Source organism: Wasmannia auropunctata, unplaced genomic scaffold (genome assembly GCF_000956235.1).
Source record: "Wasmannia auropunctata unplaced genomic scaffold, wasmannia.A_1.0 LD335634.1, whole genome shotgun sequence".
Lineage (NCBI taxonomy): Eukaryota > Metazoa > Arthropoda > Insecta > Hymenoptera > Formicidae > Wasmannia > Wasmannia auropunctata.
Window position 1 is genome coordinate 1432821 of NW_012027256.1, and position 16352 is coordinate 1449172.

At 38.6% G+C, this 16352-nt stretch overlaps 2 protein-coding genes across 5 annotated transcripts in view; one reads left to right on the forward strand and one right to left on the reverse strand.

The window, feature by feature from the left end:
- The window catches only part of LOC105456569 (protein trachealess), a 75776-nt gene extending 71539 nt beyond the window's left edge, over positions 1 to 4237 (forward strand). The window contains exon 14 of the mRNA XM_011700713.1: positions 49 to 4237. Within this exon, the coding sequence (XP_011699015.1) occupies positions 49 to 1415 (1367 nt within the window). The 3' untranslated portion in view covers positions 1416 to 4237. The remainder of the gene's footprint in view (positions 1 to 48) is intronic.
- Positions 3289 to 15483, reverse strand: LOC105456566 (neurexin-4). Of its 4 annotated transcripts, none has more exons than XM_011700710.1 (11): positions 15109 to 15483; positions 13811 to 13906; positions 10550 to 10746; positions 9104 to 9245; positions 8654 to 9024; positions 8230 to 8568; positions 7637 to 8135; positions 7229 to 7558; positions 6850 to 7155; positions 6109 to 6735; positions 3289 to 6020 (listed from the first exon to the last, which is right to left on the reverse strand). In XM_011700710.1, the coding sequence occupies exons 1-11, from the start codon at positions 15170 to 15172 to the stop codon at positions 5167 to 5169; spliced, it is 3825 nt and encodes a 1274-aa protein (XP_011699012.1). In that variant the 5' UTR covers positions 15173 to 15483; the 3' UTR covers positions 3289 to 5166. The 4 variants fall into 4 exon arrangements, with proteins under 4 accessions (XP_011699012.1, XP_011699011.1, XP_011699013.1 ...); XM_011700709.1 differs by lacking the exon at positions 10550 to 10746 and adding an exon at positions 11415 to 11611 and having other exon boundaries at positions 15109 to 15482; XM_011700711.1 differs by lacking the exons at positions 13811 to 13906; positions 15109 to 15483 and adding an exon at positions 11415 to 11503.
- Positions 15484 to 16352: the final 869 nt, after the last annotated feature.

The following is a 16352-nucleotide window of genomic DNA, read 5'->3' on the forward strand; positions in this document are numbered from 1 at the left end:
TATCTTTCTCCGTCTTGAGGCAATATTCGTTGCGACTTTTGATTTCAGAGGGTCGTAGTCGAGGCGGCCCTACGAATCAGCATCAGGAGCAATCGCATCGATCTCCACCCGACGAACGGGAGGAGAGCCATGCGTCGGAAAGTGAGAAGCGAGGTAGCCGGCATCACGACAACATAGCCCAGTTGCAACAGGATTCACAGACGGCGGTTGGGAATCTCGGCACGCTCGTGGTGCGACTGCGAGGGCACAAGCGAAAGATCCATGACGACGACAGTAGCTCCAACGAAGAGGAGGACGAGGAGGAGGCGGCGGCGACGGCGACGGCGGCGGCGGCGGCGGCGGCGGCGGCGGCCACGGTGAAGGAATCGAACGGCGAGAGAACCCGTGCGCTCAGCCCTAGCGCAACATCCACGCACTCGATCTCGGCCACCGAACAGGCGCTCTGTTCGGCCAGTCCGAAATCGCGTCGCGCCGAAGGCAGCAGGATGGACAGTGCCGAGAGCACGGGAACCTCGGTGAAAGATCTAGAGCAGGCTATGTCGAAGCACCTGCCGGGGAGCTCGCTAAATAAATCAAACTCACCAGTGGCGCTTCATCAGCCGACAGATTTCAGCACGGACGCGTTGTTGAAGCAGCAGCAGCAGCGGAGTACGATACAGTGGATCGGCGCGCACCATCATCTGGGCCATCTGAGTCCGCAGCAGTCCGCCGCTGCTCCTTTACCTGCCTCGGCGCTCCTTAGGCAACTTTACGCTGCCAATCGGGAAAGCGTGATACGTGCCAATGTCCACGGAATTACGTCAAGCGGCGGTACGCGCGCTCCCACGTCGGCTGGTATCTATTATCCGGGCGAAACCGCCCCTAACGGACCTCTGCCCACGCCGCCGGGCTCGGAGGGTTCCAGCACATACGGCGAGCATCAATTTGTGCTCGCTGCTCACAATCAAAAGGGATCGAACGGCACCAGCTGCGCCGACGCTTTCACCAGTCTAGTTTCATCGTACTCATCCGCTACCGCAGCCGGCTACTCGGTAGACTATCATTCGGCGATGACACCACCGTCGTCGGTGTCGCCACGAGACAAGCAGCAGCAACAGCAGCAACAGCAGCAGCAGCAGCAACAGCAGCAACAGCAGCAGCTGCATCCCGTGATAAGTAGTTACGAAGGCTCGTCGGCGTACGCGGACCCTGTTCTCCGTCACCAATACGAACCAGCCCAACCGCTACCCTTGAAACCCCAGGTATACTCGGCAACTGTCCATCCGAGTGCCTTAGACGCCGCAGCGGCGTACGCCTCGGCAGGTCTGACGGAACAACCGCAGTTCTACCATCATCCGGCCAGTAGCGCCGGCTTCCACATCTATCACCCGAGCAACAAGTCGACGGCAAACGGCTGGTATACTTCGGCCTCCTAGTGGCCCCATTCGTAGAGGTCTCACCGCCCGTGTACGCGGAACACGTGTACTTAAGCGACTGTAATTAAATCCAAAGCCCTCTCCCTCGTGCATATCAGTGATACGCTATCTCGTCGCTATCTTTGGCGATCGTTGGCGAGCGAACCTCGTTGTCGTTGTCGGGACCGGCGGGGAATTCATCTCGCCGCTCCTTCCTGCCGAGTCGTCGAAACTCGGCGCTGTAACAATCGCTCTCTTCTCCATTATGTAGAACGATTTATTGTAATATAATGAATAAATTATTATATATATGTTGACTTTCCGGAGGTATCTGCGTAAGTATAGAGCCAACTGAGAAACTCATCGCGTGTTCACCGTGCGTGTTCCAAGTGATTTAACGCGACGCTCAAAGAGATCGTAATATATCTAAGAATTCGCGATTTATATATGTGTGATATACAGAGACGATTCTTAATAATATAGTTTATACTTCAGATGAGCACAGAAACAAGAAAAAGTGTTGTATGCATATGGATCGTTTAATTCTTATTCTTCCAATAATAAATTAACGGAAGAATACATTTTACGGCACTTCATTCTTTAATAATTTATAATTATAATTCAGAAAAATTTGAACAATCTATTTTCATGTAACAATTATTCTCGTTTTTGACTCTAGATGCTAAAGTATTCACGTATAATTAAGAAACTTTCTGTATATGTGTATGTATATATTATAATTACATTATTTCATTTTAAATCGCACTTTAAGATGTCTTGTTTAAATGTAAATTTATTTCTCCAAACAATTGGATAAGTGATTAAACGATTAGTTGGAACATTTTTCAATATCCTCGAAAAGTCGTCAGAATTATTAAAAGAAATCTGAAATTTTAATTAGATTCAAATCGCGTTATGTTTTATTAATACATTTTCTCTAAATAATTTCGACGATATTTTGCGATCGAAAAATGCACGTTTTAAATCTCGCTAGATCTCTTATCCAATTATTTTGAATAGAGCGATGAATTTACAGAAAAACAGATATCTTAAAACGGGCGAGAAAACAACATCCGAGGAGAAATGTTTTCGCGTTGTGTTAAATATTACTAATCAAATATGATTACCGTGTTAGCGGTGATTTACTCGAGTATGGTACTTGAAATATTTTGTACCATAATCATTGTGCGATGATTTTCATAAAACGGATGATACAATCCTTTCTCTTTGACACGTTGTAACATTTATTTAACGAGAGAAAAAACGCTGAAATTATCTCGATATCGTACTCGTACGAAGCGTGTTTGAAAAATAGCACGGCATACTTAAGAGAAATCGCTATCTCTATTAATTCGCGCTGACGTCTCTGTTTTAGGCAATTAAATATTGAATTTGTTAATCGGAACGCGCTATGTACGATCGGTCTGTCCCAAAGAGTTCGTTGTTGCAAGCTTCTTGTTTTAGATTTCAACTTTGCGATCGAGGAAGTAGCGAGACTTCTTGGTAAAAAGTAAAGAAAACAATTAATTTGCATTCGATATCAATTGTTATCCGGCCGCGTTTCGCATCCAGGTTCAACGATTGTGACCTATTGTGAAAAATGATAATGAGTTATGAGATTGGTGGAAAATTGGAATGCGATATTTATACATTATCGCAAACGGAGAGCAATCCGGAGAAAAAAAAAAGACACGAGTGATATTAAAAAGACACTTTTATTAAATACGCACTGAGATTCTTTACTTATTAAGGACAAGAGACATTTGTATGTATATTTATAGACTGCTCTAGCGATTTTACCTTTTAAATGTAGGATAGATAAAAATGTAGATATCGAGAGGGGACACGTATCGCGTACGCGACAAGAAGTCAACATTGCTCTGGAGGTAGCGAATTCTTTTACGAAAGTTATTGTATTTTAATGTTTAAATATTTCGACCAGTTGTTTTTGACAAGTACACGTGTAAATACAGCTTACGTGCCTAAAAGTTCATTCGCTCAGCATTCATCGATTTCTTCCGTACTGTATTGATTTAAAACGAAGTATATCCACATGACGTGTTTCTCCCGCATAATAATGTTGATTTGCAGAAACTTGCAGTTGCGTTTCGCGCACTTGGATGCAACGTCACCCGATTGAGCGAGCCTGCCAGATGAACCGTAAGTAAACGTTATAAATAATATCGGTAAGTAATTGAGTATTTACGGAGAAGACATTTGAAATCTAAATCACTGATTTCGTCTCGATTTTTTGGAAAATTTTAATAACATCTTTTAAAACATGCATCAAGCACTAAAATGTTTCGATAAAAAAAAACACAAGGATGGACCGCATACATGATTTATTTTTATTTAATTTTGTTCTCAATATAAAAGACACATGTTCATTCTTCAGATCATTATAGATTCATTTTTTTTTTCAACTCGAGTATTATTATTTGTATTAGCAATTTGTTCGTACAGAACCGTGAAAAATGCATGTTTTCTGTTCAACACAATCGTTGTACTATCGATTTAATAGCAAGAAATAACGAATGTGCTATTCGTATAAAAATGACTTATGTACAATTTCGTTTTGTATTACATGCTTAGTATACAATTATTATCTTCATTACCGTTATTATCGTTTCTGCTCTGTTATTGTTATCGTTACAATTATTACCCTTAACACTATATTAATATTAAATTACTACAGTGAGTTTGCAGATTATGTAAAAAAAAATCTGTAAAATAATCATATAAACAACTGAAAATAAAATAAATCTAAACAAAAGTGTTAAACGCACTTTGGACGGTAGACATTTCGATTAATACTGCGTATTATATAAAAAAAAAGAAAGAAAAAACGAAACACATATAGAAAAGAAATACATAAGTAGTTTATCTGTAGTAAGGATAGCTTTGTACATGGAAAATCTATTTATGTTACATAAAACACTCTTTTATGCTCCATTGAAAACGCATTTGAAACGTACAACGACCACGCCCCAATCAGGAAATGATAATTATATAACGTAATCTCTTAATTCTTTTTCTCATTCGCACAATGAATGAACGAATGAATGTACGCAAAATGTAAAAATGAAAATCATTCACATTTACTATTGTAATTGCACTTTATATAAAAGGAGTTTCTGATATAACGGCAGTTATATTATGCAGAGTTGCGAGAAATGCATTAACAAAGAAATATGGAATGACAGTTTAGAAATTATGAATGTTATATGGTAAAATAAGATCCAAAAAAGCTAGCCAAAACTCAGATTTAATTCTACGAAATATAATTGTGATTTCTGAGCATTTTCTTAATCTAAATTTATAGTATGATTCATATAAGCTTGGAAACTATTATAGAGATAGTGACAAAATATTTTTTATCGTTTTAAAATTCGTTAGGCCTCTTTATAATACTGTTAAATCCTCCAGAAGCGGGAGACAATACTATACGTATAAAAATAATTTTTAAATAGAATTAACAATCGGACTTATAATTAAAAACCATTTAATAAAACTATATAATACGGATCTCATAACTGAATGCAAAAATTTCGTTTTTTTTTTTAAGTTTTGGCCAGGTTTTTTGACTTTTACTTTTGTGATATATCACATGATATATCTCTGACATAAAATTATAATATATATAAAAAGATAATAATTGAATGGAGCAAAAGAGATTTTATCCTTAGCAAAGATATAATTTTATATTAAGTTAATGTGTACTTCGTTACTTCTCTCTAATATGATGCATCTCTAATATGACGCATTTCAGTTTTTAAATAAACCACTCTTTCTTTTTCTGGACTTGATGACCGGTGGCAGAATTTACGACCGCTGAATCCGGATCTAGGGCAATTTCAGCACCCTTATCCTCTTGCGTCAAGTATTCGCCTTTATGCCTAGACATATATCTGCCTATAAGGATCGCCATAATCACAAGTGCGATCAGAATAACCGCTAGTACACTTCCCAAAATAGCTGTGTCAGTCTCGTTGTACGCAGCTCTCACTTTTTCTTCGTCTACTTGAGGCGGTGGCCGTGTCTCCAAAATATATGGCGGATGCGTGATCGGCTCGACCCCGCAGAAGTCTTCGGTCAAAGGAGTACCAAGTGAGCGCACATTGATAGGTCCATTCTCTTGGAAGAGTAGTTTCAGTGGATATATATCGTCGAATTCAACCCTCGATATACAGCCCGCAAATCCCTCCGTCATAGATTCGTTCTTGCCGATGTACATGTACTGAATATTGTTGAATTGCGCGTCCGCAGAATTCTTTATATTAAAATTGAACTCCCGCGGCTCGTAATTATCGACCTGCATTACCAAAGTGGCACCTGAATTTTTCCTGCCGATCCTGATATCGTGATACTGCCCTAAACCGAAATGCTTCATCGGGAATATGACCTCCTGCCGTTCGAAGCCAAAGTCAAATACTACGCGTAAATGTCCGCTGTTTGAAACCATTATAGTCATATATTCTCCAGAGATATTGGAGAACAGACCCAATAGAAATCCTTTCGGATTCGTCGTCGTAAAGCCGACGCGTATCTTCTCAGCGATGGTGGAACGCCAGCTACCCATGAAATCGTATTTTATCATCGAACTAGGTCGCATGTTCACGCCAATCTCTGAAAATATTCAAATAATAACCGAGATTAGAATAGCGGCCGATTTCATTTGAATATTTCGCGTTAGAAATGTCTCTTTCCTACTTACCGTCCGCACAAATTGGTCCCTTAAACGCGGTCCACCGGCAGTCGCACCAGTATCCGTCGTATCTTTCATGGCACGTGCCATTGTTAAGGCAAGGGTTACTCTCGCATCTGCCGACACAGTCTTCCGTAACGCCGTACAATCCGCGCCGAGCGTAACTTCTTAGGTCTTGCAATTTACCATTGAGAAGTAGCGCTCTTATACAACCGACAAATCCGTCCCTGTAATCTTCCGTAGCACCCACCACGAGATCCGAGGTAAGATGCAACGCTCGCACTGGACCCGGAGGTTCTCGCACTTCGTTCTTCAGCGCCCCGTCGATGACAATTCGCGCCTCCTTGCGATTTCTTTCCACTGACACAGAATGCCACCGATCGTCCGCCAAGTTGTAAGATGTTTGTACGCTAACGGTAAGCGGCCCTCCACCGGCCACGTACTGGAAGTGTATCTGATTTCCGCTGTTTATGGAAACTTTGATATAATCGGTGGGTCCTTGGCTATGAATCATCACAGCATCTTCGACAGTGGTCTTAAACTCGAAATAAATATCGCCGCTATGGCCGATATCGAAGGTCGGCAAATTGATAGTAGCGTCTTTTACGCGGAATGTGACTACATTCTTGAACAAATCTATAATAAGAGGATATACATATTTGTGTCATTTAGTATGAATTAATAATAATAATAATAATAAATTATCTGTCATTGCGTATATATTGGAATGGAAAGAAAAATTGAACTTACCATCACCCTCGCAAATGAGCGAGCCTAACATATAACGACCCTCTTTTTCGTCCAGCGGCGTACCCGTGTCGCCGAAACGTAATTGTTTAACGGGAAGATATTCCTTCTCTGTAATATCTCCACCATCCTCTAACCATCCTTCCAAATTGGCGTCGCAGTTGCACCACTTGGTAGGATCCGCGCAATTTCCAAGTATACCACATTCGCACTTTCGCGACCCGGGCAATGCGCCACCCCAGTAATCCATCTTTTGATTATTCCGACTCACCCACCACGAATTCGGTCTAAAGTAATCGTTTTGAGCAACTGAAAATAACCACAAAGGTTGACACAAAAGGATTTCGGGATACGAGACGCGAGATATTTAAGACATAATTACCTGGGGAATTGAATAACCTGGAATGTTTGCACGAATAATTTATCCTTTGTCTACAGCTTATAGATCGATTTAACAAAGCTTCTATTTGATCAAGGTCAGCGTCGTAATTAACGTCCTGTATAAAGCTACCAGGCTCCTCGAATCCATCGACGGGAGTCGAATGCTCGTTGCTGTGACGTAAAACCGTCAGTATGCGGCCATCGGCGAAGTACTCGCAAGTGACAGGAAAAGGCTTCAAGGGCCCGCTCCCGTCCACGTCGATTTTAATTTCCGCACGCTGATTTACCGGATTCATATTCTTATATGCCTCGCATGATAGGGGGTTTAACGCTGCATAAAATTGTAATATTATTAATTTTAGCAGAAAAAATATTTCTTTTATTTTTTATTAACACACCGTGTACTTACAAGTATGACAGACGGCGCCGGCGTACCCAGTATTAGCACAATCACAGAAGAACTCATCAGAATTTTGACGGCAAACACCGGAATGTTTGCAAGGATTTGGATTGCAGCGATCTACCATCTGACAGGTGTCGAAGACAACTTCGTTCTTACAGCAGTACTCCTCCTCCTTCCAGTCGGTCGGCAATTTATAATTCCCATCGATACTTATCATTCTCATACAACCAACAAAGCCGTAATTGGGAGCCGTAAAACTCCCCGCTCCGGTCACACCGCCAGTCACACCGCCGATCAAATAATACGATCCGGTCATCATATCCAGGAGACGCTCCGTTTTCATCGGACGCCCGTCGACATTTAAAACGAGTGAATTTTTGGCGATCGTCAAAATTATTTGATGCCATTTCCCATCGTTGAATTTCTCGTAAAAGTTGTCCAAAATCGCGAGTGGGTTGCTGTTCGTTTGTACGTCGACTTTCAATTTACCTTCTTCCAAGTATAGCTGCACATTAAAAAATAGATAAATTTATTTGCATTGTATTTACTAGCAGAATTAAATGCCATGCTTGAAGATTAAAATAAAAATGTGCATAAACCTTGACATAACCCGGAGTCGTGAATTGATGGTAAAGGATTATGCCTCTCTCTTCGTACGTTCGAAACGCAAGAGAGACGTTCATAGACGGTACGCCTTCGTAGCCTCTCAGCCTGGCGAAAGATCCAGGAGTTAAAAATGTGACGGGTATCACTGGAGGTTCCGGGCACGTGTAAAGCGTGTTAATCTTGTAATATCGCAAATTCTCATCTATGATTTCCGTTTCCTTCAACTCGTGAATTATATTCGTTGAGTTCAGATAAAAGTTCTCTACACAACCGGTGAAATTTTGATTCACCACCAAACCATCCTGTTTGTTAGGCACACCGCCGATGTAGAGCTAAAAAGGAGCATTCATTCTTCGTTAATCCTAATGTTGATCATGCAAATGTTCGATTGCTAAATCATTTATTTAAAAAAGTTACCTCTCGATTTAAATCCAGTCGATGAAACTCCCCTTTTATTCTACCCTTAATCAATACTCTGTCGACAGAAAACGAAATATTTTTCCGGTTGCGTGAGACTAGAACATCGTGCCACATGTTATCGTCCAGAAGACTGCCAACGGATAGACTCGTCATAATACCGGATCCGAGATCGATATTAAGCAACATCCTGTTGTCGCGCAATTGTAAGGCTATGTAATCACCCTGTGTTCCACGGGAATACATTAACACACCGTCAGCATTGTTTGTCTTAAATCGGAAACGTAGAAAATGTCTGTCGGTCTCGATAGGCTCTCTAAGTAAATCTAGCCGTACGAGAGAAGATCCGTTAAAGGAAACGACGTCAGACACTGGAATATAAAGCGATAGATTTGTCATCTTATAAACTGATATACCATCTCTCAGAAGACAGAAGCATATATTTTATACCATAGTCGCATCCGTAAAGTTCGACCCTCAGCGATATCCTGTCACGCCATCGTGTTGGATTTATTCTAATCCATTGCGCAATTATCGGTACCTCAAATTTATTAAGTTTTATCCTGTCTCCGTCTACATTACCCTTAAACATCTGTAGAAAGAAAGGAGAAATGAGAATGGGTGCTGCTGTTATTAAATCGATATTCCCCGTTTGCTATCTTAGTGTCAGTCAATAAATAATTAATGCCGCGACAACCGTGCAGAATTTAAATAAATTGCGTGCATGCTGTAAGTTAAAAGTAAATACTTATCAGTAGAGTAGCTATTAGAAATACAAAACTGTTTGCAAAACACGGTTAATCTCTTAGATCTATTCAGAATATTATTCAGAAACATCGATCATTAAACCAATTTGGAATTTGTGTTTTCCAACTTGAAAATTAAAAGGATCATAGAAGTGTTAATTTAATTGCACGATTATTCTATTGGGCACTTAGGCAAAGACTCGCTTATATTACACATTTTTAATAAATGCAACGGATGTTACCCAATCACCGCATTAATTGCATAAGTACGTTAGTGCAGACTGTTAGTGACAAGACACGCCAATATTAAGAGCGAATGTATGACGATCATAAGAGTTATAGATATGGTATCATTTATACAATAGATTCTGGAGAAGCAAAATATTGATTCTTCTTGATGGATTATATAATTCTATGATTTTTACGTGTATATACATTTTTACGTGTGAGTAAATCTCTTTTCGAAATAAATGAATAATCTATTGTAATAAATATCGAGTAATAGCTACAAATTAAAATCGTTTATCAATAATCGTTTATTGAATTTATCATATTCATAATTTATGATGCTTTATTATTGCAAAAAGATATTAGCAAACAATATACTTGACGATACAAATGCAAATATAGCATATCTCCTTTATAGTCCAAATATTCGAGTCTTAGCAATAAATTCTTTGTAAGCTCCTCCAGATATCATAATAACACCATAATAATTAATTTTAAATTTTCAAACCCCAATAGCGATTATTAGAACAGAAGATTCCAAAGAGTATCCTTCAAAATGTATGAAAAGTTCTTACAGAAACTCATTTCGTTAATGGAATTTCTACAAAAGAATAACAATTAAGAAATTTTATACGCTTATTATGGGTGTACATAGAACGAAAAGAAATTACTCAAGTTAAATTTATGCGCATTCATTTATAAATCGCAATATATCCTTCTATAAAATCTTACAAATAAACAAAAAAATTTTACATTAAAACGATTTAATAACGATATAACAGAATATATATTTTAAGTATATCATGTGTATGCTGTGTACATGTGCGTGTGCGTGTATGTGTGTTTTATGTTGTGTAAAAGAATCATCCTGTGTATATGTAAAAGTAGAAAAAGTGTTGACTCTATCTTCGTAATTTAATACCTCATCTACACCATCCTGGCTTTCATAACTGGCCCAAGCTTGACCATCATCAGAATATTGGATAATATATTCTGTCACGTATTCATTAGTATGTGCCCGCCCTCGCGTAGCAATGCTGCGTATCTCATATCTGTCCCCCAGCTCCATAGTAAGATGTTGATTGTAACTGCTAAGTTCTGGTGACCACGCGGAATCTCCTGCAAAGCCCAGCTCCATGTCCATGTGTAAGAGGAGAAAAAAGCGAAGCATGCAAATGGATATAGGAAATAATGAAAGGATAATTAAATTACTTAATTTATTATTCTGTCATAATTCTTGCTAGTCAATCTGATTTAGCTATAAATTTCCAAATAAGATTCATTCAGATTTTACATTCTAGCTTATTATTACGAATTTCTATTTAATATATGTTATTTCGCATCCCAGTGCGTATGTTTGTGTTAGAAAAAAAATAAATAATGTAACATTTGACATGAATGAAAGTATTCAAATAATGAGAAAAAAAAAAATGATTGGTGCAAAGCACAGTTCAAGTGAAAATCTGTGTGAAGCATATTGAGATACTTACCAGACAAACCTGATATTGTTCATAATATAAAAAGTTTTATAAAATATTTTACTCGCGCCTGTACTTGACGCGAGGCATTACCGTGTCTATTGATTAACTATTCTAAACACATTTTACATAGATTATTACACTTCCTACGAGCATGCATAAGCAAGCTTTACGTTAGTCCAGTTCTATGCATACATTTATTAATTATACCAAGCTTCATCATTGTTAAATTATTACTAAAGGCAAAAAGTATTAAAAAAGCTCAGTAAAAAGTAGAAAATCAACAGCACCGAGAAAGAATGAGCTTACCTTTGCATGGCCATCTTCTTCCTTAAAATCCACATAATCGAGTCCGTTGGTGCCATAGCCAATACGATATTCCATAACATATTCGTTCTGTACTGATCGTCCCTGAGTCGCCACAGCTGTGACGTTCATCACTTGGCCCAAGTCGATTATTAAATACTGACCAAAATCAGAGCTGCTAGCCGTCCATGCGCTTCCGCCTACACCACAACATTTATGCATGCATGCAACTCAAAGTAAACTTATAGGAAAGTGCTTACGAATAATGGGAATACAGAACATAGCCAAATAATCAAAATTAATCCTGACAATACTTTGCTTTTATACTCAGAGTCTATATCACATTGTACCAAACTTGTACATTGCAATTTCAAGCCTTTTAGACTGCAGTAGGATGCACAGAAATACTTTTAAAGATGTACTTAAAAACTTTTCAGACAAAATTATATAATAATTCTCGGGAAAAAAATGAAATTATTTTCCAAGACAGCATTCGTTAACATGAATATACAACACATAGAAATGCTTCACACATAGAAATATTTTGAATCAATATAATTCTCTTTATATTTCAATGATAGAAAATCTTAATTGCGTTTCTTAAGGTAGCATATTATGCTTACTCTATACAAAGATTAGAAAATTACAATTTACAATTTGATTGTATCGTAATATTTTGCATATGGGAAATTATTCACAGAAATGAATTATTCCGGTATTATTGAGGTAATTAAAGAAATTGTAAAATATTATTTAATGCTTTATTTTTTATATTTAAACTGATATACAATATATAATATTAACCTCTTTCTGATATATTAAAAAACATTATCTTTCACGTATTATCTTATGAAATAGTCAATAAAACTATGGCTGTTCGTATTTTGCAAAATATTGACTTGTATATTGCGGATCGATTGGAAAGAGTGGAACTGCACGCGCCATTAGTTGATCGTAATTCATTATCTCGAATGGATTATTACGTAATCGTAATGAATTATCGTTTTCTTGCAATGCTACGGCAACGCAATGTCGTGAATCGAGTAGTGTCTCTTCAAACAACCAATTTTGCTTGATTCCGTTGACATGCAAGACCGTATCGGTCGTGATCGAATCTTCGCTTAAATCCGAATTTGTCCGAAAATCTATACTCCCTAAGTCAATAAAAACCCCCACGCCAAGCGCTTTAACGTAACTTTCTTTTAACGCCCAGTGTCTATAGAACATAGACATTTGCTCCGCTTCCGATTTGCCCGAATCTCTGATCTCCGCCCATTCGGCTGTAGAGAAATGTTTGTTCATCAGACGAAAAAAATCCGTGACGTTTTTACTCTCGTTATAATCTAATGTCATAACATCTACACCTATTTTCACATTTCTAATCTCGCCCGCTAGTACCGTATAGGAACCTTGATGAGAAACATTAAAGCTCACTACAGTGGAACTATCTTTCAATACAGGCCTGTTGTTCTCGTCTCTGACAAAAGTAATTTTGTCATACGGAATACCGGCATACTCGTTCACAAACCTTCTCATTAATAATCTACCCACGAGGGAAGCTCGGACATCCTTACGAAATACAAATCTCTTTAGCCTCTCCTTCTCATCGCTTTGTATACAAGAAATCGCGTGCTCAAACTCCCGCTCGCTCGGGTTCCACTTTTTCCAATTAAATGCCCAACGAATGGTCGACGACATTCTAGCGATATTGGCGCTAAGCATAATCAAATCGCTTAACTATAGTTTACACATCCCACGCACTCTTTGACCGGTCTGGGGGATCACAGCTGATTTATTCTTAAATTATATATATATATGTCTCTGATTATAAAAGCAATGCTTTTCGAAATATTTCGTTTTTGAGTACTACTCTCCAGGCTACTTGCTAGGATCCACCTGAAGCAAATATAAATTTATTAAACTATGCTCGTTTTGTTTTTAACTTTGAGATTGTTATTATAAGTATTTCCACTTAAAATGCTACATAATAAAGACGGAGACAAACGAGACGAGAGTATAAAGTGATTGAGCGATGAGTCATGTAGTGAGCATGTATAGGCTCACCTAATTCTTATAATTGAGCGTAACGGCGGGCCAGTGTCCGCTGGCACTAATTAAATTTCTTGACTCTTATCGGAATTTTTTATTGAGAGATATCGCATAGTATTAGCAGAATCATTTGTAACTATTATTAATGCAAACAGAAGCAAATATAGTGCACAATATAGACAACGACAGACTTCATAGGAATAGAGAGCAAGCAATAGGCTACTGCTAGTACCGTATAACTATATATATTATATATATAAAGAGAGTATACAGTTGTACAATAATTCATGTCTAACAAGTAAAACGAGACTTGGACGTAAAAACTGAAAAGTCAAACGTTTCTTTCTCACCTTGTAGTCTAGCGTTGTTCGGTCCTCTTTCCGGCAAGGAAGTTGTCGCTGTTAGTTGAGCTCTCTCCAAAAGAGGAAAAATGCACTCGTCGTCATCTAAGGAACAATCGTAATGTTGTTAAAGTATTTGCTAAATTATACCTTTTGTATAGAAGTGCAAGAATTATTAAGTATTCTCCTGGCAAAGCATATATTGCATGAAAGCAAGACTTTTTTGTATTTTACTAAAACAAGCGCATAATACGACAGCATCACTAAAATAAAAATAAAATTTTGTTAAATTTAAATAATTATAATAATAAAATAAAGTGCACAAAATAGACGTTCAAAAATAAATTTTTAGATTTATATTTTTTATACATTAAAGATATACATATTTAAAAAATTATCAATTCCATGTGATATAAAATTATACATATAAATAATTGATAACAAAGTAATCTATTAAGCAAAATATACGTTTGCCAGGAGATTCGAGCAGAATATTGCAGCAGATTGGCATCAAGTGCATTCATATTAAACTTGCTCTGCCAATAGAGTCTATTGGTATAAATCTAGTAGCAAATTGCCAGCAAAAATCGAGCAGACTTTATCATGTCGATGAAACAAGCCATTTAAATGGAATATCATCAATTCCGCTCGGTTTCCGCAGTCAATCCGTCAACACATTATGCTAGTAAATTGTCACATTTCTGGCCACACTTTGCTGACAAAATTGTAACGGGAACTTTGCGAAACCAAATTTCAATAGATTTGACTAAGAATAAAATGCATCATAGATACAAGGAAATTATAGGTAACAATTATATACACGTAACATGTTACATTGCAAAATAACATAATGACGGGACTGCCGGACACGAAATGTATGTAAGGTATGCCTATTTTTGACGACATGTAATTCGTAATCAGATTTCAAATTTCAAGAGAGCTAATGAATTTATATACAATTTTTCATGCCGCACATTTCCATGTCATGTGTGTTCACATATAGGTATCTCATGTGTGTCGAGCTTTCAAATGTTTCGTGTTACACGGCATATTGAGGCACACAAATGAAGTGCACACCTGAATTATAAATGAAACGAATTACAGGTAAAGTCCGAAGTGGATCCGACGATCCGGGCGTGCGTATGACGCACGCAGGCCGCATTACGCATCTCGTACTCGCGTATGACGCGAGTACCCGCCGCGCGCCATGTTATCAGCGAGCGACGGGCTGGGTCGTGCCAGGAAGTTACGGTACGCGTGCCACCATAGCGATTTTAATGCGTCAACTTGTACTGGCTTGTACTTACAGGCGTACGCGAGCGAACCGGCCACAACGGCGAATGCGTACACGAGAAACCCAAGAGCGGTCATCGTACCATCGCCTTGCGCTTGAGAAAACGTCTCTATCCCACCGTGAAATCCTCGAGATCTAATGCAGGCAGACGTGTCCAAGAAAAACGAGACGTTTTACCGCACGTTTCCACTCGCACTAATTTCCCTCCGTGCAACTCCGAACAATTTCGTTTCGTGACTTTTGAAAGCACACTCCCACCGTCGTACGGTTCACGACGGCGAAGCGTCAGTGCGCGTCGACGACGCGAATCAACAACGGAGTAATGTGACGCGGGGACGAACGCCTACGAATGCCGCACTGTGCCGCGCCCTGGAGCGGCCATGCGGCCCATGCCCGCGAATTAGATGGGACCATGATTGAAGCGCCTCTATGGTCACAAAACGTGGACATTGAACTACGTAGCCAATGTCCATGATTATGTCGGTAATGTTGACAATTTTTTAATGCTCATCCGTGCTATGTTCAAATTATAGAAATATGTATACAATTTATTTCTTTACTAATAATGTATAAAACAATTGTTGATTCTTTTATACAAACCAGCTTATATAGACAAATATTAATGTGTCTTACTGTATGTAATAACATACACACGAATTGTACGAAAAAGCATTAAAAAAGCGCAACTAAATCAGAATAGATTAATTGTGAAATTGATGTTGAAATTCAGTACTCACGGTATTGCGGCGTTCTCCGATGTCGTTCGCCAGTCAAACATCTTCCGCTGCACTTATCTAATAGCACCAGTATCTGACATTAATTCAGGAGCATCTCTGCATCATCCCGCGTCGATTGCATGTCACTTTGTTTCACTCCCGATACACTCGCGAGTCGCGACAATATTCGAGATTGTAATTTGAACAAGTTTCACAATTTAATTAATCGAGCAGTTATATTGAGCATTTATCGGAAATGTCATTCGCAAATTCGGTTAAAGAATTCTCTACGTCCATGGTATGTGATGCCACTTGACACGCTCGCATACGCTTGACGAAAATCCACGATATTGATCCACAATGATAAAAACTCAATTGTCTATTCATTTGCGAATTTATTTAAAGAATATTTATGTAAAATAAGTCCTTCTCTTTTGTCGTTAAAATGCGTCTCAGGCGTGCGATCGATCAAAATTCCTGCGAATGTCGAATGCGTTTTCGTAACATCTGTATGCAGCAAGATTCATCATGATGGCGAGAT